Genomic DNA, 24,594 nt, shown 5'->3' with positions numbered 1-24,594 from the left:
CATGCTGTGCTGGTTTTCTACTTGCAGGGAATTGCTTGATTAGTACAGCAGAACACTAAAAGATGGCATTATCTACAGTGGGAAGTGGAAAAGTCCACTCTGCCATAACTCTATCACCTCATTCTGACCTCCATTTCCTGCTTGTATAGAGCAGGGGTCAGCAAACTTTTTCAGCTGGTCCACTGTCCCTCAGATCTTGTGGGGGGGGCAGACTATTTTTTTTTTGGGGGGGTGAACGAATTCCTATGCCCCACAAATACCCCAGAGGTGCATTTTAAATAAATGCACACCTTATACTCATGTAAAAACATCAGGCAGACCCCACAAAAAACCCAGAGATGCATTTTTTAAAAAAGGGCATATTCTACTCATGTAAAAACACACTGATTCCCGGACCATCCACGGACCAGATTGAGAAGGCAGTTGGGCCACATCCAGCCCCTGGGGCCTTAGTTTGCCTACCCATGGTATAGAGTAAGCTACATCCCACAGAAGATGAGAGCAAAGTGGTTTCTTAACTGCAAAGGAGGGCAGGAAAAGCTGCATCTGTGGACTGGCCCATATCTTGAAGCAGCAAGATATCTTTACAGCTGTGCACCCAAATCCTATGCATGTTTATTAAGTAGTGTCACAAATTTCAGTAGATTGGAGGATCACAGCTTTAGACTTGCTACAAAAAGACCAATTTCATAGCATCCCTTCTATTCCAGATGTCCAAGTGTGAGTGCTCTTGCTTATGTAGTAGCAGACTTGAGGGAACTCCAAAAATCTTTAGGGGAGAAACACCCCAAGCAGTTCAACCAGGACTGAATGAGGTGGGAGGGAATGGAATGGAAAATCATGGAGGAGGGCACTGAACACTCCAGGCAGCAACATTTTGTTGCGGGACTCCTTCTCTCACAATTGATTTGTAGCACTGAAAGAGTGAAAACAAAGGGTTGTATCCGACCACTCCAAGCAGACCCAATGAAATTAATGGATCGAAGTTTTGCCCTTTAATTTTGACGGGTCTACTCCGAGTAGGACGAGCCTTGTTTACAACCCTGTGGCACCTTAAAAGACCAACAAATTGATTATGGCATAACGCTTCTGTGGTGCGCGGAGTATTATCCTGAATTGCAAGCGCGCTTATATTATGGTTGGGGTGGGAGAGCTGGTAAAAGTTAAGATCTGCAGAAAATGAAACGCAGAAAACTACAGACGGTGATCACGGCATGCTTAACAGTGCGTAATGAGGCCGTTATACTGAGCAACCGGCATCCTCCTCCTCGCATCCTAGGAGAGGGCCGCATCAGCGGCGGAGCTTGCGCCTGGGGGAAGATGCTTATGCCCGTTTCCCGCCCTTTCTTGGAGAGCAGCCCAGGTAAGCGGAGAGCGGGGAACTCCCGCGGCTCCCCTCCCCTTTCCCGCACGGCGCGCATGCGCGGAGAGGGACCCGAGGGGTGGGCTCCGCCGCCGCCGCAGCTGTTTCCGAGCGGAAGGGCGACGCGGGGTTGCTGGGAAGCGGCGGCTTCGCCTCGCGGCGTTTCTTTTCTCTCCCCGCCCACCTCGCTCTGCGGCGCCGCCTGTTTTTTTCCGCGGGCGGGTCGCCCCCCCCCTCTCACCCCGAAGCCACGCAAAGCCCCCCTGCGAGGGGGGCGAGCAGCGGCCTCCAGGCCGAGGGAAGGGTAAGCAGGAGGAGGGGGAGGCGGCGGCGTTGGTTGTCACAGGGAGAGGCGTGTCAGGAGAACGTGCGAAGGGAGGGAGGGAGGGAGGGTTTCCCGGGAGGGTTTTAATTTCTGTCATGGCCGAGGAGGAGGAGGAGGCGGGTCTCGGCCTCCCTGCCTGGCATCTTTCTTTCCCTCCCGCCCCCCAGATTTTTAGAAGGCCCAGCCCTTGGGGCGGTGTGGCGTCAGCATGGACGGCAGTGCCCCTGAGCGGGTGCAGAGTGCCTACCCCCTCGCCGCTTTGAGGGAAGCGCAGAGGGGTGGCCGCGTCAGTCCGTTGCAGCAAAAGCCGTAAAAGAGGCGTGTGGCGCCCTAGAGGAGGCCGACAGCATTATTATGGCGTAGCGCAAGGTTTTTGGGGGGTGGGCTGCAGCTTTGCTTCCTTAAATGCATCTGATGAAGTAAGACTCTCCAGACCATGAAAAGGTTACGCTGTGGGAAATGTGTTGCAGCACAGTCCTAACTATGACTACTCAGAAGTAAATCCTGTTGAATTCGGAGGGGCTTGCTCCCAGGCAAATGGGGATAGGACTGCAGCTTTAGTCAAATTGCATCACAACATTATTTGTTGGTTTTGCTATAGAGAATTTATTCTCTTATCTCCACATTCCAGTACTAACTACAAAATTGGGGGCTTCTGGGAGGAACAGCTTTTAGAACAAATACTGTACTTGAATCTTATTAATAACTTTTGTATAAGATTATCAATTGTGCAGAGCCATTTAATGCTCTTCTCTGTGTGCTGTACACACACACACACACACACTTTATCTTATTTTAAAACAGGGCTGGGGAATATGTGATGTTGCTGAACTCCAGCTGCCATCAGTCCCAGGCAGTATGGCCAATTGTAAGGGATGATGGGAGTATCTGGATGGCCACAGCTTGCTTATCCCTGCTTTAAAACTGTCAGTCTGCCTTGAGTGCACTATATTCAGTTGAAGAGTACAATATAAATTGCCTGAAACATGTTTGTGCAGAAGTAGCACCTGCTGGCTTTTCTTGGAAGCTTGTGCAGGATTGCAACCTGACAATGTAGTTGTCAAAAGTAAGCCGCACTGAGTTTAATGGGACTTTTCCCCAGGTAAGTGTGTAGTTAATTGTAACATTAGCCCCTTGTACCAAAAATAGCTTACCAAAGGACTTTATCCCTACCTACTTTAAAAAAAAAAGCCTTGCTAGGCCTATTCATTATTTAGTAAAATGTCTTAATGGCATAATAAATGTGCGAGGTTGATAGTAGTAAGTCCTCAGTCTTTGGCATTTAAGAGTCTTTTTTTCTCAAATTGTTAAATGTTTCCCACAGGGATCAGGTTGTTGATGGAGTGGTAATAGTGGAGCTGATGACCCACTCTTCACCATAAGGCAGCTGGCAGCACACTAATTTTAAATGTGCAACTGGCAACTGCCAAAACCAAGAGTACATCTAAGCTGCAAACCTGAGTTTTTAGGGGAAGAGTAACACCCACCACAGGTCAATTCCCTATTCCCTGATCTTTCTTTCAACTGACCACAAACACCTCTGGCTTGTCTGGATTAAGCTTCAGTTTGTTCACCCTCATCCAGCCCATTACTAGCACTAGACACTGGTTGATAGAAAGGAGAGGAGATGTCACCTGTGGCTACCAGGTTAGATGCAGGGCTGTTGAAAACTGATAGATGCATCCAGTATAGTAACATAAATTCTCAGTATGGTTCAGCCCCTCTCATGGCAAAATTTGGGAATTCCTGGACCAAAGTGATTCGATGCAGAGGGCACTTTGCCTCTCATATCTTAAGGAGCTATAACTATGATTTTTCTTTTTCAAGTGTTTATTTGTTAAAACATATCTGCCCCACCATTACACTTGAAAACAACGCTACCTAGGCAATTCAAAGCTTTCTTAAAACAACTCGGTTGAACAGCAATAAAAAAACAAGACAAAAATACATTGACTAAAACGGCATCTACTGGTTCTATGCTTGTTGCTCAGAGTGCATTATTAAAAAGCACATATAAAACAAAACTGTTTTAAAGCAGATGCCTAAGGGCACATAAAGAGACAGCTAGGCAGACTTGCTGTGGTATGGAGTTCCATAACTTGAGTTCCACCTCTGAGAATGCTCTGCCTCTGTTGCCCACAAGGCCATACCTCATATGGACACAGAGCAGAGGCCCAAAAGCATCCGACAGGTTTAAGAAGGTGGAAGTGGGCCATTCAGACAGTTCTGTGGGCTATACAGTTGGGCCCATTCCTCCTTCAATAGACAAGGTTGGAGAGCACTTCAGGCATACAAGTCGAGAATCCTTACACACACAAAGAGAGAAACACCCCCTCCTTCCCCATTCACCAGTGTAAAGTGAGCGAAATGTGAGTGCATTTTGATTTTTCAGCTGAGAAAGCAGTTGATTTGTCCTCAGCAATAGATTTTAATCTCTGATCTGCTGTTCCTGCTACTGACCTTGTTAAATCTCTCTCTGGCTTCTCTTCTTTAAGCTGCAGGCTCCTGTGCAGACAGTGCCTTCACTCAACATAAACAGCATGTGAGCTGGGGTAGATAAGCAACAACTCCACTTAATGCCTCTGGCTGAGTGACTTGCCAAAGAGCCCATCGCTGTCATGCATGGTTATCCTTGGTTGGCTGAGTTGTGATATCATTAGCCGTGTGTGCCAGTCTGTTGACCTTGTCTCAGAGCAGAGGAGGCTGCTGAAGGCTCAGCTTTCTAACACTTTTATCAGACCTGTTGCTGCTGAGGAAGAAATTTTGGTGGCTTTTTTCTTCTGAAGAATGTAACAAACTTAAGAGGAAACTAGAAAGTCATTGGTTAGCACACTGGGAGATCTTATTGATGCAGGTACCAGTCTTTTAATTAGACCTAATATTACCATCACTTTTCCTTGTTTGCTTTCTCCTCCTTGCAACCCACTATAACTGGAATTTCCTTCCACCTGACACTCTTGTTTTTACATTGAAGTGCCTTTACCCTGGCTTTTCCCAGTGTAAGTCCTTTTCCTTTCCTGCCTCACATACCTTGCATTTTCCTTTTAGGGTGCTTGTACAGGGACAGTTTATAATTTTTTTGCAGAGCACTTAGCACTGTTAGCGGTAAAGTTATTTATAAAATATTATTAATGGTCATATTGCTTTCTGTAGCACTTGTATAAAGTGCATTACAGTCATACTTCATAGCTGTGATGCATGTGGCTCTTGTTTCCCCTTTAAACATGGACAAGCTTAGGTTGAAAGCTGGTTTTTGCTTCTGGTGGCTCTATTGGGATTTGAACCCAATAGTCATATGCAAGCCAGTGCCTTTTTGCTCAGAGCTGGCAAGCTGTATTAAATCTGGACAATGTTTCATTTGTAATCACTTCAGATAAAACTTGTAATACAGATCAGTGGATCTAAGGGCTAAATGTTCTCATGTGTGATCACTGCTGCTTACTTCTAGTAGATTATATGTAAGATATGTAAGACAGTATATGTAATTCCTCATGGCAAATGTTAAAAGTATAGTAGGATACTGTATCCTACTCTAGTCTTGCCCAGTGGTGCATAATTTTGGAAAGTTTTGATATAAAAATATTTCCTATGCAAATCAGGTTAATTTGCACTGGAAGCTTTCCTGATGCCTTGGGAAATTATTTGATTTAACAAGTTTATGCTATTTGTATTTGGTAATAAAAGCTAAAGGTGTTGAAACTTCCAAGCTTTTCTAAATTTTATTTGCAGTTGGCATCTATTCACTGTTACTAATTAACTTGGGAAACAGAAGAATTTCTGCAGAAAAACAGAGCACTGGAAAACAATCTTTTTTGGAAACTTTTCTGCCCCACCTCAGTGGTCTTATTTTTGTAGAGGCCAATAAATATCCTTCAGAGGATGAGTTTATGTTTTCCAAGTAGATCTCCAAAACCAAATTGGTCTAGTCTCTAGTGAAATTTGGTGAAATCGGAATTTACGTCACCTTTGAGAAGCTTTATACCTTGCTTATCTGGTTGGTTGTAGAAATGGCAAAATTGTTATTGGGCAGCATGCAAACAAATAGCTGAAAGGGGAGAAGTTGGAATACAATATGTTCTAAACAGCTGAGTAGATACTTTTGGAATATATTTCCCATAGGCAATTCCTGGTGGTCTCTTATTCTTTCAAAACTTTAGGGTTTTCCCCCCTATCTTTGTAAGTAAATGGGTTTTTCTTTCTGCAGAGTCAATCGTATGAAAGTGGGAACAACTACAAAGGTGTGGATTGCTGATTTGTTCTATATACATTTGTGGTGAATGTGACATCACCTAGCAACTCCATCATGAGAAATAGCTGAATTCCTTTTGGTTGTCCTGTGAGTCCCATTTTTAGAGAAGGGAATGCTGTAATTCTACAGCAGCGCTTGCCATCTTCTCTGGGGTCTCTAATTCTTATATCTCATTTTAAAAGGGTAGAGGGAGACTAAAAGGAAGAAAGGCCCTGCATCATCCCTCTGTTGTGAAGAAATCTACTGTCAGCATCCAAATCTAACAGACTCAGACAATTTAGGTGCATCAGCCTTACCCTATTGTGATTCCTTTGACAGATTATTAATGCTTAGGTTGGATTGTATGCTTGGTAGGCTGGTTACAAAGGGAGAAAATTGGAGGAGAATCTTCAGAAATTGTAGTATATCTGTGGCGGAGCTGCTGACTCAAAAGTCCCAGTTTCCATTGTGGTTACTGAACTATTTGATGCATATTTCCTAACTAAGTTCCATCTTGATGGAAGGTACATTAGGGTACCACTTGTTCATTATCTGCTGCAAGGTTATAAGGGCAACCAGCCGTTTGCTGGCCAGAAGGGTGGCTTAGCTCTCATTAAAGAAGGCATTTGTCTTTCTGCTTGAAACATTAGTCCTTCTACCAGGATAATATTCAAACACAAGGATAGTCAATGTGGTCATTTCCATAAGTTCTTGGACTACCACTCCCATCATCCCTATTCATTGGTCATCCTGGCAGGGCCTGATGGAAATTGTAGTCTAATAGCTTTTAGAGGGCACCCTTGCCTCGTTCTGTTTGTAGCAATTGTTGGGCAGTGAAGTTAACTACCCCGGGAATTTGCAAAATCAGTTGCATTAGGTTTTAAGACGGTATATGTGCCTGCCAGGAACAGTTTCTGTAGAGTGCATTCTGCTGCACCTTGTGTATGGTGAACTACATAACTGATGATATTCTGCCTGACTCTTAAGTCTGTGAGCTAGTTTAATCCTAGAATACAGTTACATAACTGCTTAAGATGTAATTGGGATTCTTTGTATCACTGCTTATCCGCTTTAATGAGACAAATTTAGAACGTGCCCTTGTCTATGTTCATAATGAGCAGATAATTTTCTTCCAAGGGTGGAATACTATGAAGCTAGTGCACAATCTGGAGCTGCAGTTTTGACCTTTGACTTACTTGTTCCTGTTTGGTCAGAGATGGAAGCAGATTCAGTAAGTACACAGCTGTTAACATCATTTTTTATTTTTACTTTTGCAATATTGAAGACCTTTAAAGCTTGTGTTTTCCAAAACATACTGTTCACTTTGAGAATATGGCTCTTCTGAATTAGGCTTTCTTTCCTGGGTCTATACAATTTCTGCTGCTCGTGAGAAATCATCCTTAAATCCAACTGAACATTGTTGGAATTCAATTTCCGAAATCTCTTGGGCATCTTTGAAAACTGTACTTCTGTAAAATGGTGATGATAATAATAATAATAATGTTCTTGTGTTCAGTGTGTATAATCGTGCCTGCCCACGTGACAGTTTTCTATTGCAAAGCTCCCCAAAAGTGAGAAAGTTAAAAGCTTGCACCCATTTTTTTCCAGGGGGTGGCTCTCAGTCTGAACGTACGTTAGGTGAAATAAGGAGGGAACACGTCTCCATTGCTGAGGCAAATGGGCCGATTCCTTGTTTTGTCTCATGCTTTTTTAATTGTCGCAGTGCAAATTGACAAATGGGGTATGCTAGCCTGGTTGGACACCCTTAGAGCAATGTGATTGGAACTTAGTGATGACATCATGTAGCTAAATCTGTTAGACTATGTGGTGCCAGAGTGTCATTGCATTCCAGTTCCCATCAGCCCCAGCAAGCATTGCCAGTGACCACAGATGATGGGAGTTGTAGTTCAGCAACATCTGGAGGGTCAAAGTAATAAATCTCCTGTGGTGAAGTGAATGCTTGGACTTTCTTCCTTCATGTAGCCTAGTCCACGTTTTCAGCAGTATATATTTTAGCACCAGAAGAGATCCTTTTGCTGTCCAGATGTTACTGGATTATAGATCCCATCAGCACTGACCATTGGGCTTGCTGACTGGAGCTGATGGGAGTTGGAATTAAACAACATCTGGAAGGTCCCAGCTTTTTTACCCATTTTCTAGCAAAGCATTTGTAAATCAAGGTATAAACTCTTTTACTTAAAATGAGAGGTCAGCTTAGTGTCTGTTTTATCAGAAATGTGTTTCGCAGCCTTGCATGAAAAATAAACATTAAAAAATGTAATAGACAAACTGACAGGTGGCCCTAGGCCCCAAGGTATGTAGGGGTGTATTTATAGTACCAGCTGTTGACAACTTTATTAATGGATTAAACAGAAGTTCTCTCTTACTTTAAACAAAGTGACCTTAGCCACTCTAGCAAGGAAAACATTTTAAAATAATGTATTCAAACCACAATTCCCAAAATTGTGTCAAGGCAGACACCTCTTAATTTTTTACTATCAAAATTGCATGGTTTGTATTATTTAGGCCTCCTTCAAAGCCCTTGCCATTGATTGGTTGTGATCAGCATACAGAAATAGGTTCCTGCACATAGTATTGGTGTTAGAGAGGGTGCAATACATGGCAGGATAGAATGTGGTCAGAGTGGAAACCCTTGCAGCAGTCTGCTAGTTCATTAGCACAGGTGTCTGTATGGGATGGTTTTGGTGGCCTCTCCCAACAACAAACTGACTGCAAAAAGCTTCTGTCAACTGTTTGGCAGGGGTAGATGCAGTGACCAGTTCAGCAGGTTCTCCCAGGTTCCTTTATACTGGAGTGATGGGGTTCTGATCTCTCACAGGCTTCTGATCTCTCTCCTGGGGCTCTGTGTCTACAGTAAAACCCAGTAAATTGCACAGCGCAGCAATTGCTGTGCTGCTATTCCTCTGGGCCTGGGCTATTCACAGTTTCATCCACAAAATGAGGGAGACTATCTAAAAACTGAACTACTGATTATTGGTTAAAAATATCATTACGTGTTTTATTTCGACCCTCAGACTGTCCCAATTTGGCAGAACAAACCTTATGGCTCGGCACGCAGCTTTGTGAGAAAGATTGGGACAAACCTTCCTTTGAAGCCGTGTCCTAGAGCATGCTTCCAGGTAAAATACTGAAGTTCAGATGAATTTGCACACCTGTTCAAGGCAGGTTTAAATGCGGAGCCCTGCTTTTCAGCCTTGCTTTGCTTAAAAAAAGAAGTTTCTTTATTGCTACGTGTCAGTCTGTCAGAATTCTTCGTAGAAAGGCAATAATTACTATTCCAGCAGTGGTTTGATGGTTTTTAGCCACTTTCAAGCCCATATTTTAATGACTTTTTCCTGTAATGAAATAAGTGTAGCTTGTGACTTTCAGGACCTGCATAGGAAGTGCAGCATGCTTCTAACTAAATAAATTCTTTTTGCTACCCTTTAGGATATGTTGGCATACGATTTCTTGATGTAGGGTGCTATAGCACTCTCATTTATAGCCCAGTACTGTTCATGTTTTCTCAAAAAGAAGTTTCTTTTACTTTAATGGAAGCTACACTCTGCTAAATGTGCATATATAGGACTGGCATCCTGGGAAATGGGGTGCAGCTCCTGAGAGAAATTTGGCTTGGTGATCTAAAATCTTGACAGTCCTACCATAAGCTTTAATTCTTTTTGCCTTAATGACTGCTTCATATGCTGGTATATGTATGGACTTTATTTGGACACAGCCTCTTCATTCTAGGAAGTCCTCAGCTAGCTATAGTTTCGTGCTTGGTCACAACTGGGAAACCATGGTTTTAACAAAGCCTGGCTCAATTCAAAGCTGCCAATGATAGTTTCGCAGTTCAAATGAAACTACAGTTAATGGAAGACTCAGTTGGTTTGCATGCTGGCTCATGTAAAGGAGCTGCATATGTGGCTAAAAGGTGCAAAATGTGTGTATTGTCTGGCCACTGTTGGAAATGGAATGCTCTAGCAAGATGATGCTTGTGTTTGTATATTGATAGTTCAAGGTTAGGTTATTTTTAGTTTATATGCTGCGTTTCCAGGGTGGACTGTGCCCAACGTTGCTTACAGTAAATAGGAAAATTACATGAAACCAGAAAGCAAGTCCTAACATCCTCATTATTATTTTGAGGGGGGTGGATTTTAACGGGTCATGTAGGTGGGAAGTGTTTAGCTATACTAGAACTTGTTTATAACCCCATAAACTTAGAATTCAGATAATGTGTGTTCTTGCCTTCTCAGACTTTGGGGCTAGGGGTTAGTATGTCTTCCCAGCTGTCAAGCAAGAGAGCTTAGCCTGGGATACCTAATAGCAAAGAAAGTAGGCAGTTCTACATAACCTCTGCTGCATGAGGCTCCTGAACTACAGCATTAATTTCTCCAGCTGTTGAGAAGCTTGCAAAAAGGTAGATAGTTATGTTGTGTTGTAGTAACTCATTAACTCATCTTCTTGCCACTTGCACTATTGTAGGCTTCAGAGGCCATACATAGGCCACTTTTCCAACTCCTATGTAACACAGAGATGCTTGGAGGGCTGCTTATAAAGTATTAAAATGTGTGCACGATGTATCCATTTTGGAAATCATAAATTTTTGAATACCCTATCCTTGCTCACTTAGGTTTGGCTAATTGTTTGTCTAGTGCATCATCACCTCTAGTCCCACGTAACGCCTCAGAGGAGCATCCAACCTTAAAGTTGATGCAAATTAGCTACAGCCTCTAAATGCATGATTGTTGGTGCTGAACAAGTTGCCCACAAATCACTCCGTCTAATAGTGGAATCAGTACTGCTATGCCAACAGAGATGAAGCCGAAAAGGGGGAGGTATTTGCAAGCTCAGGGGAACCCCAAGGTTCGCACAAGGCAATATATATATATTTTTAAAAGGTGAGAAGGCGCAAACCCTTTTCCACCCCTGCATGTACTGAATGGACACCAGGATCCAGGGAATGTTGAGTGACAGCTGGAAAATAAAAATGGCAAATGAAAACTGAAAGGAGTCACTTGGGTTGCTTGGGTCTGTAATGGCTCATGGTATCATGAAAAGAGGTCATGGCTGGCTGGCTAGAATCCTGATTCAGACCACACCTGTTGGGTAATGAAGATATACTGCATTTTGCTGCAGGTCCCGTCTCTCTCCTTAATACAGAACAGATCAGAAAATGATTCTACAGCCCCGTGATAATGCTATTTTCTTTTCCTTTCTGTTCCTCAGGAATTACCTAATGTTTCAGATCTTTATTTAAATGACACGCCCCCTGTCCCCACTCTGGCAGACGTAGCATGGATAGCTTCAGATGACGAAGAAACATATGCTAGAGTCAGGTACAACCCTTTCTCCTTTTCTTCTCATGCCTCCCGACTTTCCTTCTTCCTTTCTTGGTCAGTTATTGCTCATGATCACTTCCTGAAAACAGGGCAATATTGAGGTGGCTTCCTATCTTTATCTTTCTTTTAATAGTAGGTCTTTCAAGGTAATGAGGCATGGGTGCCATTTCAGAGAGAGAGAGAGAAAACCTTTTCATATATCTTGGTAACCAGAGAGCGAGAGAGGTGCTCCAGACCTAAGGGATATTCATGTAAGGGCAGAAACATGGAGTAGGGGACCAATTGGTGCTCATGTTGAAGAAAGAGTGACCTTGAATTAGAAGTTGATTCTTACACAAAGTGCTAGGGGGAGCTATTGGTGTAGGAGAAAATCCTGCATGAAGAATTGAGCTACTTAAAAGGTTTAGGCAGGTACAGAAGACATTTGCAGGACATACCAATATATGGATTGTGAAGTGGCAGCAGGCAAACAAAGAGGAATAAGGGCTAACTCATACATGCACGATGATTCAGGTTTGAACTGCTTCTATTGAAAAATACTATTTTCAGGTGGTTTCAAAGCTCTGTAGGTGGTGTCTAGGCTATCTTCAGCCTTTTTTATTGTAATTTGTCCTAAATACCACTCGTCTTTCAATGCTTTAAGACTTAAATTTTACTCAAGAATAATGCTATTGAAATTAATGAACCTAATTTAGGGTGGAATTTCATGCTAGGCGTACTCAAAGTAGAACCATTGGAATTGATGGACTTGACTAAGTTAGGTCTATTTCAGTTTGATGTGCTCTGAATAGATGTTAGTTGAACTCCACCCTTAGTTATGTTCATTAATTTCAGTGGGTCTACATGGAGTAAAATTTGGTTGAACACTTCTTCATGTCTTTATAAACTTGAATTAGGGATAGTGTTGTCTAAGAAAACATTGCACCATGGGTGCATTCAGGTTGGTTTGAAGTGATGGGAGTTTGAGAGATAAATAATGAGAGAGAAAAGAGACTAATGGGTAGCTAAAAATGGGCTCCTGTAGTGATGAGAGAAGGGCCAGTCACAGCTAGCGCACTTTGTATGATACAATGAGCATGGACTCCTATTATTCACTGGGGCCAGTTTCATTTGAATTTCTGGCATCTTGACTTGTAGGACAGACACTCGTCCACTAAAGCACAAATGGAAGCCCACGCCACTTTTCGTTATTCAGCGGAATGCCTCTGTCCCAAATTTGAGAAAGCAAGAAGAAAAGCTGCTGGCTTTGAAGAAACCGGGTTTACCCGCTTTGAGTCGGACAACAGAACTCCAAGATGAACTGAGCCATCTGCGTAGTCAGATTGCCAAGATTGTATCAGCAGAGTCAGGTAAGTACCCAGCATCAAGCGCTCAGAGGAAACATCTCAAAATCTTGTGCACAAATTTGAAATGGTGTGGGTGTGGGTGGGTGTGTAAGCGTTTGCAAGCCTACAAGAGTAGATACAGCAGATGAGCAAACAACTTGAAAATTATATTTCCACTTTGATAACCAGAAGTTGTGGCAAAGAGGATGGTAAAAATTTGTTTTTTTATTGTGGAGAAAGCATGATGCATGTTTTGTTTTGTTTTGTCCTGTTCTCTTCTAATTTGAGGTGGAGATTCTACTCAGAACAAACACATTAAAATTAAGTGACCTAAGTTTTGCTTATTAATTTCAGTGGGTCTACTCTGAGTAGGACTAGCATTGGATACAGCCCTTGGAATTGTGTGTCAGGTTTGACAAGTACATAGTAAGTTTGGAGATTCACTTGGGAAGTGCAGTAAGGGTTTGCTGTCTCTCCTGGTGAAGAGTCAGGTTGTTAACAAAATAGTGCAGGTATGGCTAGTTTAAATTTGGAACACATGAGAGGGAGCAACATATGCAGGTGTTGCCTGCCACCTTCCTTTGTTTGACCTCATTCCACAAATTTCCTTAACTTTCTTGTATGGCTGCTGCTTTTATTCCATGTTGAGAGGGTACCAGAAAACTTTGCCCCTTTTCACTGCAGTGTCACCTGTGATTCACAGGCAATCAAGGGTTAGGTATTCAGACATAATGTTGAACTGTGTAATGCCCACATTTGAAATGTGTATTTTGTAAGGGCAAGACTATGAGAAGGAGCATGGAGCACAGTTAGAATAGATAAAGTGCCAAGCGATTATAGTCCGGCAGCTTTTAGAGATCATTCTAATAGCATAGTATAGCTTGAAAGGTGGGAAGTTCTTTAGTTTTATTTCTAGGGCCATCAACTGAGTAGCTGTAGATATTAGACACTGTGTGGTTTTTCTCCATCATGTAGCTTTGGCATTATTCCTTGGGGCCAAAAAGTGTTCTACCTACTAGGCTTATGTGCTTAATTTTAGATATTCCACAGTCAGTAACTAATTTCTGCAGTTGGTCGTCCCCCCCAAAGCCGGTTTTGTAGCAAAAACATTTATTGGTTTTTGCCAGTTCATATCAATCTACTTGATTACAGCAGTTTGTTTTTTAAACATAGGGGACAGTAAAATTCCAAAATCATTGCTTGTTAAGAATATTATTCAAGCTATTACTATATTAGATAAATGAAGTCTGCACTAATTTTAAAAAGTTTGACACACACATTTCATACCCTTGTTTGTCCATCCGTTCCCTAAATCAGAGGAGGCCATACTCAGTACTGACTTGGACATATAGCTGAACCGTAATTGAGTATCATGTGCATCATCTGTAGTGAGCCTCATGGTGGCGTGTGGACACACCATTCTCCTGCATGCCAAGAGGAAGAGGCTGAAAACTTCCTCTTCTGATTGAAAATAGAGTTCCTTGAACAAGCTAGCATTATCAACCACAATTTGGTTCTTTCCTGTTCTGTCTAACCATAGTTTAGTCAGGGCTTCTGGATTCAGACATAAAGGATAACTCCCGGTTAATCTAAAATCCAAGGCAGAAGTGTTAACGTCTCCTCCTACTGGCATGCAAAAGAGGGAAGGTGAGGAGCATGGAAACTGAAGACTAACCACGGCTCAAACACATAACTCTAAATTATGGTTTATCATTAAGTTTGAACCAGCCCTTGGTCTCTTTGCCACAGGAAGTAAAGTTGGCAGAAGCCACAAAGCAGGGCCCAGCTGTCCAAAGAGACCCACATTGATGTTTCCTTGTGCACTTTGAGAAATAAAGATTCAAAGTTTTTCTTTTATTTACCCATTACTATTAACCGGGCATCTGTCTCACCCGCTTTAAAATGCTATGGTGCTTTTTGGTTCCATTTTATGAGTGGCAACTTTATCAACTGGTTTTATTGTATTTAAGCTCATAACATTACACTTCTATCTAATGTGTGTGCCCCTTACAGCATTTTGATAAACAGACCAGACATAAATGAGAGACTTATATAATGTTAGAAGAAATTGCACAGAATTTGTCACAAATTATAATTTATAATGGCCAGGATCCTATGATTTCTGCATCCCCAGTTTTTCAGGCAAAATATTTTGCTTAATTTTTAATACAATGTTATTTGCTTATTTGTATTATTGTTGAGCCAACCATTTGCATGGTGCTGTACAGAGTAACAAACAAAAAGACAAAGTCCATGCCCTGAGGAGTTTACAGTCTAAAATTTACTATGGGGAGTGTTAGAGGGAGAAATAAAGGTGAGAGTAAAAAGGAAAGAAGATGCATTCTGCTTCATTCTTCTTCATGCCCTTTTCTTGTAATGGCCTATGACAGGGATGGGGAACCTTTTCTGGCCTGCTTGTTATCTCCTCACCCCCTGATGGACCAAATTTGACAGGGTGGTGGGGCCACCCACATCACTATGATGTCAGGTGATGCTTCCAGGCAGTTTCTGGAGGATCAAATGGGGAGGGGGGCCCCGCTTCTCGGGTTTGTTAAGCCACAGTTCCTCTTATGACTAAGCTCGTAAAACAGTTGTGTTTGCACGTAACTAAAGTCAGTGTTGTGAAGCACTGATCACAGACTGCCACGGTTTTCATAATATTCCCTTAACAGAGCATCAAGGTGATAGATTTCCCAAAGATATCACCAGATGACTTTGAACATAGATAAGGAGTTGTGTTTGAACCAGCACAGGCGATTTGTCCATTTAGATCAGCATTGACTGGCAACAGCTCTCCAGGGCCTTGACAAAAGGAAGCCATCACCTGCTGCCATCACCTTTCCATCCATTTTAGCTGGAATGCCAGGGAGTGAACCTGAATCCTTCTCATGTGCTTTGTTCTCCTCCTGTGATATCCATTTGAGATCTTGCACCCAAGGCACATGAGCTCTCACAAATGTGTGTCATTCTAGACTAAAAGACAGGTATCCTGGTTCCTGAAATTGCTTCAGAGTTACGCTTTCCACCCTCTCAAGGGTGGCACTTAAGGAAAGTGATTCAGTAGAGGTGATTGTGTGCACAAGGCTGGGTTGGGTCTAACTAGGAAGGCGAGGATGGGCCTTGGTTGATGCCAGAAGTGGCCTCCTGTGACTGTGGGCCAGTTCTCTTCCTGTCTGTGATATAAGGTGGATAACATGCTGCTTCTGAGAACTTTGTGCTCAGTGATTGGGGTGGAACAAGATAATCTTAACAGTATACATTGAAATACTGCCATATGGAAGATGGTGGTTGTAATGGGAGGGTGTGAGATGGAAAAGTGCTTCACCCCTTTTGCGGCATTATAGCCAGCATTTGAGTAAAGGCAGGAGGCAGGCTTATGTCCATGTATGGGGAGGTTTGTCAGTATATAGGCTTGGCGTACATGTTCTGTTGCAGAATATAAAACTTGTAGTATGGCACTAGGTTTATGTCAATGTGTATTGTTCTTTTTTTTTTTCCAGCTTCCACTTCATTAACACCTGATTTATTATCACCAGGAAGTTCAAATGTCTCTTCTCCCTTACCTTGTTTTGGATCCTCATTCCAGTCTACAACTTCCTTTGTCATTAGTGACATTACAGAGGAGGAGGCAGAATTAGAAAGCCCAGAGCTTCCATCCGTTTCCATGCTTTGTTCTGCAACCTCTGAATGTTGTAAAGCAGACCCAAAGGATTCCGACGACGAAGATTCGGTGTCCCTGTCCAAGGCCAGCAGTTTTGCCGATATGATGGGCATTCTTAAAGACATTCATAGGATGAAACAGAACAAAGACTTGTAAGTTTTTGTTTGTTTGTTTTCTCTTTTTCCATCCCCAAAAGTGTCTCTTTCTTTTCTGATTGGAAGCTTTGCAGTTTTGCTTTGTGTGAAGGTACCTCTGCTGATCTTTAGCACTGTAACTGATATTTGCAAGGGTTAGTTCTAATGTACTTTCCCTGCATCACCACAACACAGGTTTTTAAAGCCTTTCTTATAATAGGCTCTACAATATTGATCTCTAAGGACAACTGTGCAAATCAGTTCACCAAAGTTGCTAGCCTGCCTGTGCTTATCACAGTCAATTTTGGCTAATAAGAAAAGAATCAGTTTTGGTAAAGCTTCTTTGCCTGACCACCAAGGCAATTTAGTCACCATGGTCAAAAAGACAAGTAGCTTCTTCTAAACTGCCTCCAGATTGAAGTTATTATAACCACTGCCCTGAAGATCTGAATGTTCTAAACTAGCGATGGGGAATCTGTAGCCCTTACAATGCTATGGACTGCAACTCCCTTCATCTCTAAGCATTGGCCATGCTTGCTGGGATTGATGGGTCAGTGCATTTGACTGTTAACCAGAAGGTGGGTGGTTTGAGCCCACCCAGGGGTGGCGGTGGTCAGGGTTCCTGCATTGCGGGGGATTGGAACAGATGATCCTTGGTGTCCCTTCCAACTCTATGATTCTGTTATAGGAGTTGGACTCCCAACAGCCTTTGGAAGGGCCATAGTTTCCCATGAGATTATTACTATTCTAGCAGCTGAGACAAGGGTAACATGAGCGCTACAGATCGGAGGTTTTGCCTTGTCTCTTGCTGTTTGCCTGCTTCTCCCTCTGTTACCTCCCAGATTCCCCATCATGCAGTTTATGGTTAAAATTGCCTCACTATGTGTCATTCTGGAGATGGGTATAAAATGTTGTACTTCGATAAGCAGAAAACCACTTGCCAAGTGTTCTGCAAGTTTCTAGGCATGAAGCCTTCCTAGGTTGCTACAATATATGCATATATGATGACATGATTAGCACGATGTGGCCCTTCAGATGTTGAACTACAAATTCCATCACCTGTGACTGTTGGCTATATCTGATTGAGGTTGATACGATCCAGGGTGCCACAGCTTCTCCATCCCAGGATAAGGGAGACTTGAGTTTAAATCCTTAGTCAACCATGTTATAGGCATTGGCTCCAAAAAACAAAACCTGAACTTGTTTCTTATGGTTAATGGATGAATTAAAGCTAGCCATTCTTTATCGCATAATTGTTGTAAGGGTAAACAGGGATCACCCCCATCCCTCTAATCCTCCTGAGCTCACTGGAGGAATAATAGAATATATAACTAAAACAGTAAGCTGGGAATGCTTGCTAAATAATAGATAGTTTTTTACATGCAAGTTTTTGTGTTTTGTTTATTTAGACTATTTATATGCCACCTTCCAACAAAAAAACCACCCTTTTATGCATTAATATTGGGCAAAAATTAAAACCTCTTCCAAGCTAAACTTTTCACTATTGTTTCATCTGCACTCTGTTTGAACATAGTGTTTCTTGAGGTTTGGAGGGTTCAACAGGCAGATGGTATCATAAGTTGAATTCATTAGAGAGAGGGAAGTAAGGGGAGCACATTTAACAATAATTACAATATTTCTTATTCATTTAATGCACAATCCAGTTAGAGCAATTTAATTCTGGTAATAAGCAGTGAGATACCATGGAAACATTGAATTAAAGTGTAATTTGTTTGATCAGCTGCCCTTGGTTTGTCCCTTCTGGTTTCTTAAGGAACAGAATATTATGCAGAAGGAAGAATCACATTCTCATTTGAGCTTTCTAAAAAAATTTGCTTGAGTTTATTGGAAACTGGAATAGGATTCTCAAAGCTGAAATTGATCTCTTCTCATACTGCTTGTATATCTGCCAGATTATTCCACTCTATATATTAACTTTTAAGAAGAAAAATCTCAGTTACAGTAAAAGGGGTGCAATCTCTACTGTTTTGACCTGTTGCAAGAATTAGCTGCAATTGCTGCACTTCCTTTCATAAGTTAGACTCATTTGCTTTCAGATTTGAGTAACCTACAACATCCAGTAACGGGGAAATTGCATTGCTGTTCTTCCAAAAAATACGTAATGCAGCTGTACTTGCACTTGTTGAACACATAACATATCATATATCACATCATATCATATCATATCAATGTTATTCCTTGAACAAGTAACTGCTAATTCTTTTATTAGATTTTATTTTCAAATCGCAGGTCTTACAGAATTTGTACAAAGTCTAAACTTAAGCAAATAATAGCAGAAAGTCTATCCACATCAATAACGGTGTTTCACAAACCCATATTTGTGACCATGGTTCTTCTAAAAGAGAGTCAGTAGTTTCCATAATCAAGTAAACATACCCATATGTATCTTTTCTTTATTTAATTATACTTGCAACAATTGCCTCCATGACTATTTGTTTCTTTTTTCACATTTTTTTATTTATGTATCCCTTCAACCAAGACACTCGGGGCAGTCAGTGTACATGGCTTGACTTTAAGCAATCCCTGGCCCATTCTTATTAAATAGCTAGACTGGGAGACAATTGCAAAGGAATACAGTGAGGCATGGGGGAAGAGAGGCCAGTTTTAGCATAGCTCAATCAAGGTGCTCTCTCATTTTTATACCAAAATGTGGCACAGATGTGAATCAATACACATTGATTCACTTGCCCTGTCAGTGTCCAGTTTGGACCAAAGAGCATAGGGAAGCTACCGAATTCCATCTAGCCCAGTATCGTTTACTCTGATTGGCTGCATGTCCCCAGAGTCGCAGGCAGAGGTCCAGCTTGCTGTCTTTTCTTAACTGGAGATACTGGGAATGGAACCTGGGAGTTTCTGAATGTAAAGCTTGCATCTTTATGTAGTGGCTTTCACTACAATTTTTTTTAAAAGAGGCTTATCTTTACAGTTTTTAAAAGCAACCCAGATTCATAGAACTTATTAAAAATGCCATTTTAATCTGCCTCTTGTGTCTCTTCAAATTCTGTTAGTTGCATCATATGTAATGTGCACATCCCTCCTTGCCATACCCACAATGACCTGAATTGTGAGTGCTGGAAGTCCATGGTAAAATGATGAAATTAGTTTCCTTCTTAGTAGAAAACAGGAAATCCTGCTTTCCCCTTTTTAGCAGCAAATGGGACCCTGCCCTGGCAGAAATGCGTGTCCTTTGTTGCAGGGTGGAAGGAACTCTGGACAACAAATGTTGCAGAGTATACGTAGCTACAGCAGCGAAGCCACTGGGCACATCTGAGACAAAGAGAATTAAGGCGCTTAAGAGCTGCCCCCTCCCTTTGTGCTTTGCAGTGAGCAGCAGCAGACAAGGGCTATTATGGGAGAGAGCTGTTCAGCTGGGTGCAGCCTCATCCTGCTGAGCAGAGGAGACGGTTGCAAACACATGTTGTCAGATGCCCACGGGAGTGTTGGTACTGGATCTCAGCACTACAGCTCTGCACAACTGGTCCCTCGGATAAAATTGAATAACCTCTGATACAATGAAATATGAATCAGAGAGGTTTGCCATTATCCATTGTGCCAGCAGTTTGAGGAAGTTTAGTCTAAGCATCTGTGAGAAAAGCAAAGAGACAAATAGATTAGAGGAGTTTACTGGTGCTTTTGCCAGTCTTACCGATAAATTACAGACATTACAAGAAGTTATAGAAATTGGGAGTGGGCGTCTGTAAAATGAATTTGTAGAACTACAGAGTCAAGGGTTGCCCTTGAAGCTGCTTCGTCTTACGGCAATGCAGACCACTGCATTTCTCCCTGTGCATGACACAAATTTAGAGCATGGTGGGTGGGTGGCTATAGCTGGGCTTATTCTTGAATCTTTTGAGTTGCTAAAGTGCTATCAGAGTACAGTGGTGCCCCGCAAGACGAATGCCTCGCAAGACGGAAAACTCGCTAGACGAAAGAGTTTTCCGTTTTGGAGGTGCTTCGCAAAATGAATTTCCTATGGGCTTGCTTCGCAAGACGAAAATGTCTTGCAAGTTCCTGCGGGTTTTTTTCCCTCCCCCCCCTTTTTCTAAGCCGCTAAGCCGCTAAACCACTAAAAGCCGCTAAGCCGCTAATAGCGCTAATCCGCTAAGCCGTCAATGGGCTTGCTTCGCAAGACGAAAAAACCGCTAGACGAAGAGAATCGCGGAACGGATTCTTTTCGTCTTGCGAGGCACCACTGTATAACATTCCTTAATCTGTAAGTTGCAGAAGCAAGCAGGGTGTGGCACTGTGTAATGAGTGCAACGCTTTGGACTTGCTCTTGACCCAGCATATGCTGACTATGAATAAATGGTGAGAATGATGATAAATGGAAAGCTGTAATTGAATCCATTTTGGACAGGGAGAAAGTAGCCAAGTGGTGCCATTCACTTAAAAACAATGCAGGTCCAGTGCTGCTGTCATTCAGAATCCTTGTGAATGGTTTGCCTAAATTAAATGGGTCAGTTTGCCAACTTTCAATTTTTCAGGGTGTGGGTTTTAGTTTAGGAACTGTATGCTAATGGCTGAAATTTCAGGAACAATGTGGTGGGGGTCCTAGGGTTCACATTTCTTACCATTGTCATGCTTATAGATGAGGTGCTTTGCTTAAAGAATGGTAAATATATAGGTGCCCCCACTTGCTTTTTAATCACATGCTTATGCATGATGTAAGTTCTAATATACTCTAGTAACGGTGAAAACAAAGGAAAATAATAATTCTGAACTGGTTCACACAGAGCAAGGAAGTTAATGGCATATATATATATATATATACCGTATTTTTTGCCCCATAGGATGCACCGGCCCATAGGACGCACCAAGTTTTTTTGGGGGGAAACAAAGAAAAAAATTTTTATTTCCCCCCCAGGCGCTTGTGGGGCCGGCAGCGGGGAGAAGCGCTCTTCTCCCCGCCACCCGCCTGCAGACCGGGTCCGGGGACAGCGGAAAGATGCGCTGCGCCTCCCCGCTGTCCCTGGAGCTTGCGGGGCTGGTGGCCGGGAGAAGCACTCGTCTCCCCGCCGTCAGCCTCCAAACAACGTCGGGAGACAGCGGGATGGCGGCGTTCCGCCTCCCCGCTTTCCCCCGACCTTGTGGGACTGGCGCTGCGGCTCTCCTGAAGCCTGGAGAGCGAGAGGGGTCGGTGCGCACCGACCCCTCTCGCTCTCCAGGCTTCAGCGAAAGCCTGCATTCGCCCCATAGGACGCACACGCATTTCCCCTTCATTTTTGGAGGGGGAAAAGTGCATCCTATAGGGCGAAAAATACGGGTGTGTGGGTGTGTGTGTGTGTGTATATATTACTACCAACTTATGGTTACCATGAGGAAACAAATCTGCCAAGTTAAAAGTCACAAAGCAGGTATGATGAGCCTGTGGCCCTTCATATGTTGTGGGCTACAGTTCCTGCCTCCATTGGCTGAGATCAATGGGAGTTGGGAATCCAACATCTGGGGGACCACAAGTTTCCCATCTTTGGAATGAAGGAAGATACAAATGTTCTTTTGCATGGAGGAAATCCTATGACTTCTGTGCCTCTTGGGCTCAAAATGACTTTTCTTTGTCCCAAAGCATGCTGCTCCTATTTGAGGTTGGCACAGTATGAAGGAACTTGGTAATGTATGCAGAAAAACTAAAGAAGAATGGTTGGAGTCCTTTTGATAGAATGATGTTGCTTCAAATCATCAGTATTTAAGTTGTTTTTTGTGGGGTGGGGAACCACCACCCTAAGGAGAAAATTAATAACGTTTTGTAGAGAAGCCTTTCATTTGCTTACCCATAGGGATTCCCGCCCTCACCCCCTAGTTAATTAAACTGGTAAACAAAATTATCTAGGTATCGGGGGAACGTAAGGTGGTTGAAAACCAGAGCTACAACAGATGTGAGTAAACGTGTTTGAAATAAGAGAGCTAAAATTTAAAACTGGACAGATTCCAAATCCTTACGATGCTTATTGTACAAAGGAATCAATGTTCTTTTGCACACGCAAACCGCATACATTTACCTCAGAGACTTTAGTTGTTGCTGTGCTCTTGAAATTGCACACATCACCTTGTAGTAGCCCATATTGCAAATCTATGCATACAGACATTGATGACTCTTCACTTATGCATACTGTGCTGGGCAGAGAAGCAGGTGGTGAATTGCTTCTGCTACAACAGGAATGAGGAACCTTCCCTCCGCTCCCCAAATGCTGCTGAATTCCCAACTCCCATCAAGCCCAGCAATTCCTGGCTAATGGCTGGGAATTATGGGCATTGAATTTCAGCAAGATTTGGAGAGCCAAAAGGTTCTCCACAGAGTTGAGTGCGTAATCTGTTCTTTATCGTGCCAGTTCATCCTGGTTTTTGTACTTTTGCCAGAAGGTAGGCTTCATCCTTGCAGATTTGTTGGAGAAGTTCTCTAAATCTTACTAATTCTACTCAGACAATAGAATAGCACTTCAGGGTGCAAGAGAGATTGCTTTATTGGGTGCTTCCTCTCCCCCATGGCATAAGGTTCCTTGGCACATAGAAAATTAGCCAGTTGGAGGAATCCAGTCTAGCATTATCCTTGACAGTTTTGTCGAGGGGAGGAAGCCATGTCTGGTGCATCCAGTGCATTTTGTAATTTGTGCATGTGGAATGTTGCACAAATAATCATGGGTGCCTGTGACATCATTAGGGATCAGCGAAATCTCTAGAAAGGCCCTTAATTTGCTAGGTAAAAACTTGTATGCTGGAAGTAATTTTTAAAAGTCTTTTCTATTCTTACTGTTTATCTAATATCAAATATATGGGATATATATAATATCAGATGAGTCTGTCCAAACTGTGGGAGGCAGTGGAAGACAGGAGTGCCTGGCGTGCTCTGGTCCATGGGGTCACGAAGTCGGACACGACTAAACGACTAAACAACAACATAATATCAGATATATGGGATTTGATGGTGACAAGAATTAAAAAAAACACAAACCCGTAATAGATTTGGAAGAATAGCCCCTTTGTTGAAAAACATGCAGTTGAACCACAACTAATTTGTTAGCTTATTTTATTTTATTTTTTAAAATCCTGTTGAAGAAAGCAATTGGGGATGGTGGAGCAGAATGTGATTTGCACTCCTGTTAATACCCTTCATCTTGTATCCTCCTTTCAGGAACAGAACTTTACTGAAAGAGGAGGATCCTGCAGTTCTTATAGCAGAGGTTTTAAGAAGAAAGTTTGCCTTGAAGGATGAAGATGTAAACATGAAGAAGAACTAAAATTATGCTCATTGGTTACCTTGTAAAGTAAATTATCGTTCTCCTAAGATCTTTCTCCACAGTGGCTGCCTTCCTTGAACATCAAAAGTCCTTTAGGGATTAGGTTTCTGCTCTGTATGTGCGTGTGCTGGAGGGGGGGAATAATTCCTACCCAAGCAGAACTGTGAATTTGCTGTTTTCCACACAGCCAAGAGAGACTTTGAAAAGGTAAATGGTTTTCCACATTTTGAACTGAAGCATTGTTAGCAAAGTAGCGAGATGAATTAAAAAGGATCTATTCATAATTTTGCTGCAATTCTGAAGCCTGTGATAACTTACTGATAGAAATGTATCCCTTCCGCATTCAGGTAGAGATGTTTTTAAAATTTAATCATTGAAAGATGCATTTTCTCTTTTTCTCCGGACTTAACTTTTCAAGGCTATCAAGTACCTTTTCAAAGTGGATAGATATTCCAGCACTGGCTGACAAGGAAAGGGAGGCACACCATATAGCACTTGTAGCCAGGTGGAGAGGTGGTAAACTTGCAGCCTTCAACCACATGCTTACCAAGTGTTAGCAAGGCTACCTCCCCTCCAGTGTATTTTTGGGAAAACCTAGGAGTGAAAGTCTGGGCAATGTAAGAAAATATTGACTCCCCATTAAGTACATCCATTACAAGTGAGCTTTAGCATGGCTATCTGAATCCATCCTCTTGTTGACTTGGAGAGAGAAGCCTCGTAGCAGTCTGTGCCTGCCTATGGAAGTTAGATTGCTTTTACCCTGCAGATACTAAGCTGATACTGTAGCTGAAGGATGTGTCTTCCAAAAAACTTTGAACTTAAGGTATCTCATGTGAGAAGTATTTTTTATTTTATTTGTGTAGGATTTTGAAGAGCAAACCAGCTTTTGCACCCAGAGCAGTGGGGAGCCTGTGTCCCTCCAGCTCTTGCCCGACTACACCTCCCATTATCCCTGAGCCTTGG

General features: G+C 42.4%; 1 protein-coding gene across 9 annotated transcripts; it reads left to right on the top strand.

Annotated features, from left to right (window-relative positions):
• The first annotated feature begins 1,522 nt into the window (after window positions 1-1,522).
• MTFR1L (mitochondrial fission regulator 1 like) lies at window positions 1,523-23,926 on the top strand. 9 transcript variants are annotated; one of them, XM_079987806.1, is made up of 9 exons: window positions 1,523-1,667; window positions 4,184-4,542; window positions 7,054-7,147; window positions 8,952-9,056; window positions 11,146-11,255; window positions 12,396-12,607; window positions 16,084-16,396; window positions 21,963-22,005; window positions 23,526-23,926. In XM_079987806.1, exons 3-8 carry the CDS (start codon window positions 7,133-7,135, stop codon window positions 21,994-21,996), a joined length of 789 nt encoding a protein of 262 aa, XP_079843932.1. In that variant the 5' UTR covers window positions 1,523-1,667; window positions 4,184-4,542; window positions 7,054-7,132; the 3' UTR covers window positions 21,997-22,005; window positions 23,526-23,926. The 9 variants fall into 9 exon arrangements, with proteins under 9 accessions (XP_079843932.1, XP_079843927.1, XP_079843925.1 ...); XM_079987801.1 differs by lacking the exon at window positions 21,963-22,005 and adding an exon at window positions 6,139-6,218; XM_079987799.1 differs by lacking the exon at window positions 21,963-22,005 and adding an exon at window positions 5,893-5,926.
• Window positions 23,927-24,594: the final 668 nt, after the last annotated feature.

The sequence above is a fragment of the Podarcis cretensis genome, assembly GCF_951804945.1.
Source record: "Podarcis cretensis genome assembly, chromosome: 8".
NCBI classification, from domain to species: domain Eukaryota; kingdom Metazoa; phylum Chordata; class Lepidosauria; order Squamata; family Lacertidae; genus Podarcis; species Podarcis cretensis.
This window is presented reverse-complemented; position numbering and strand designations above follow the sequence as displayed.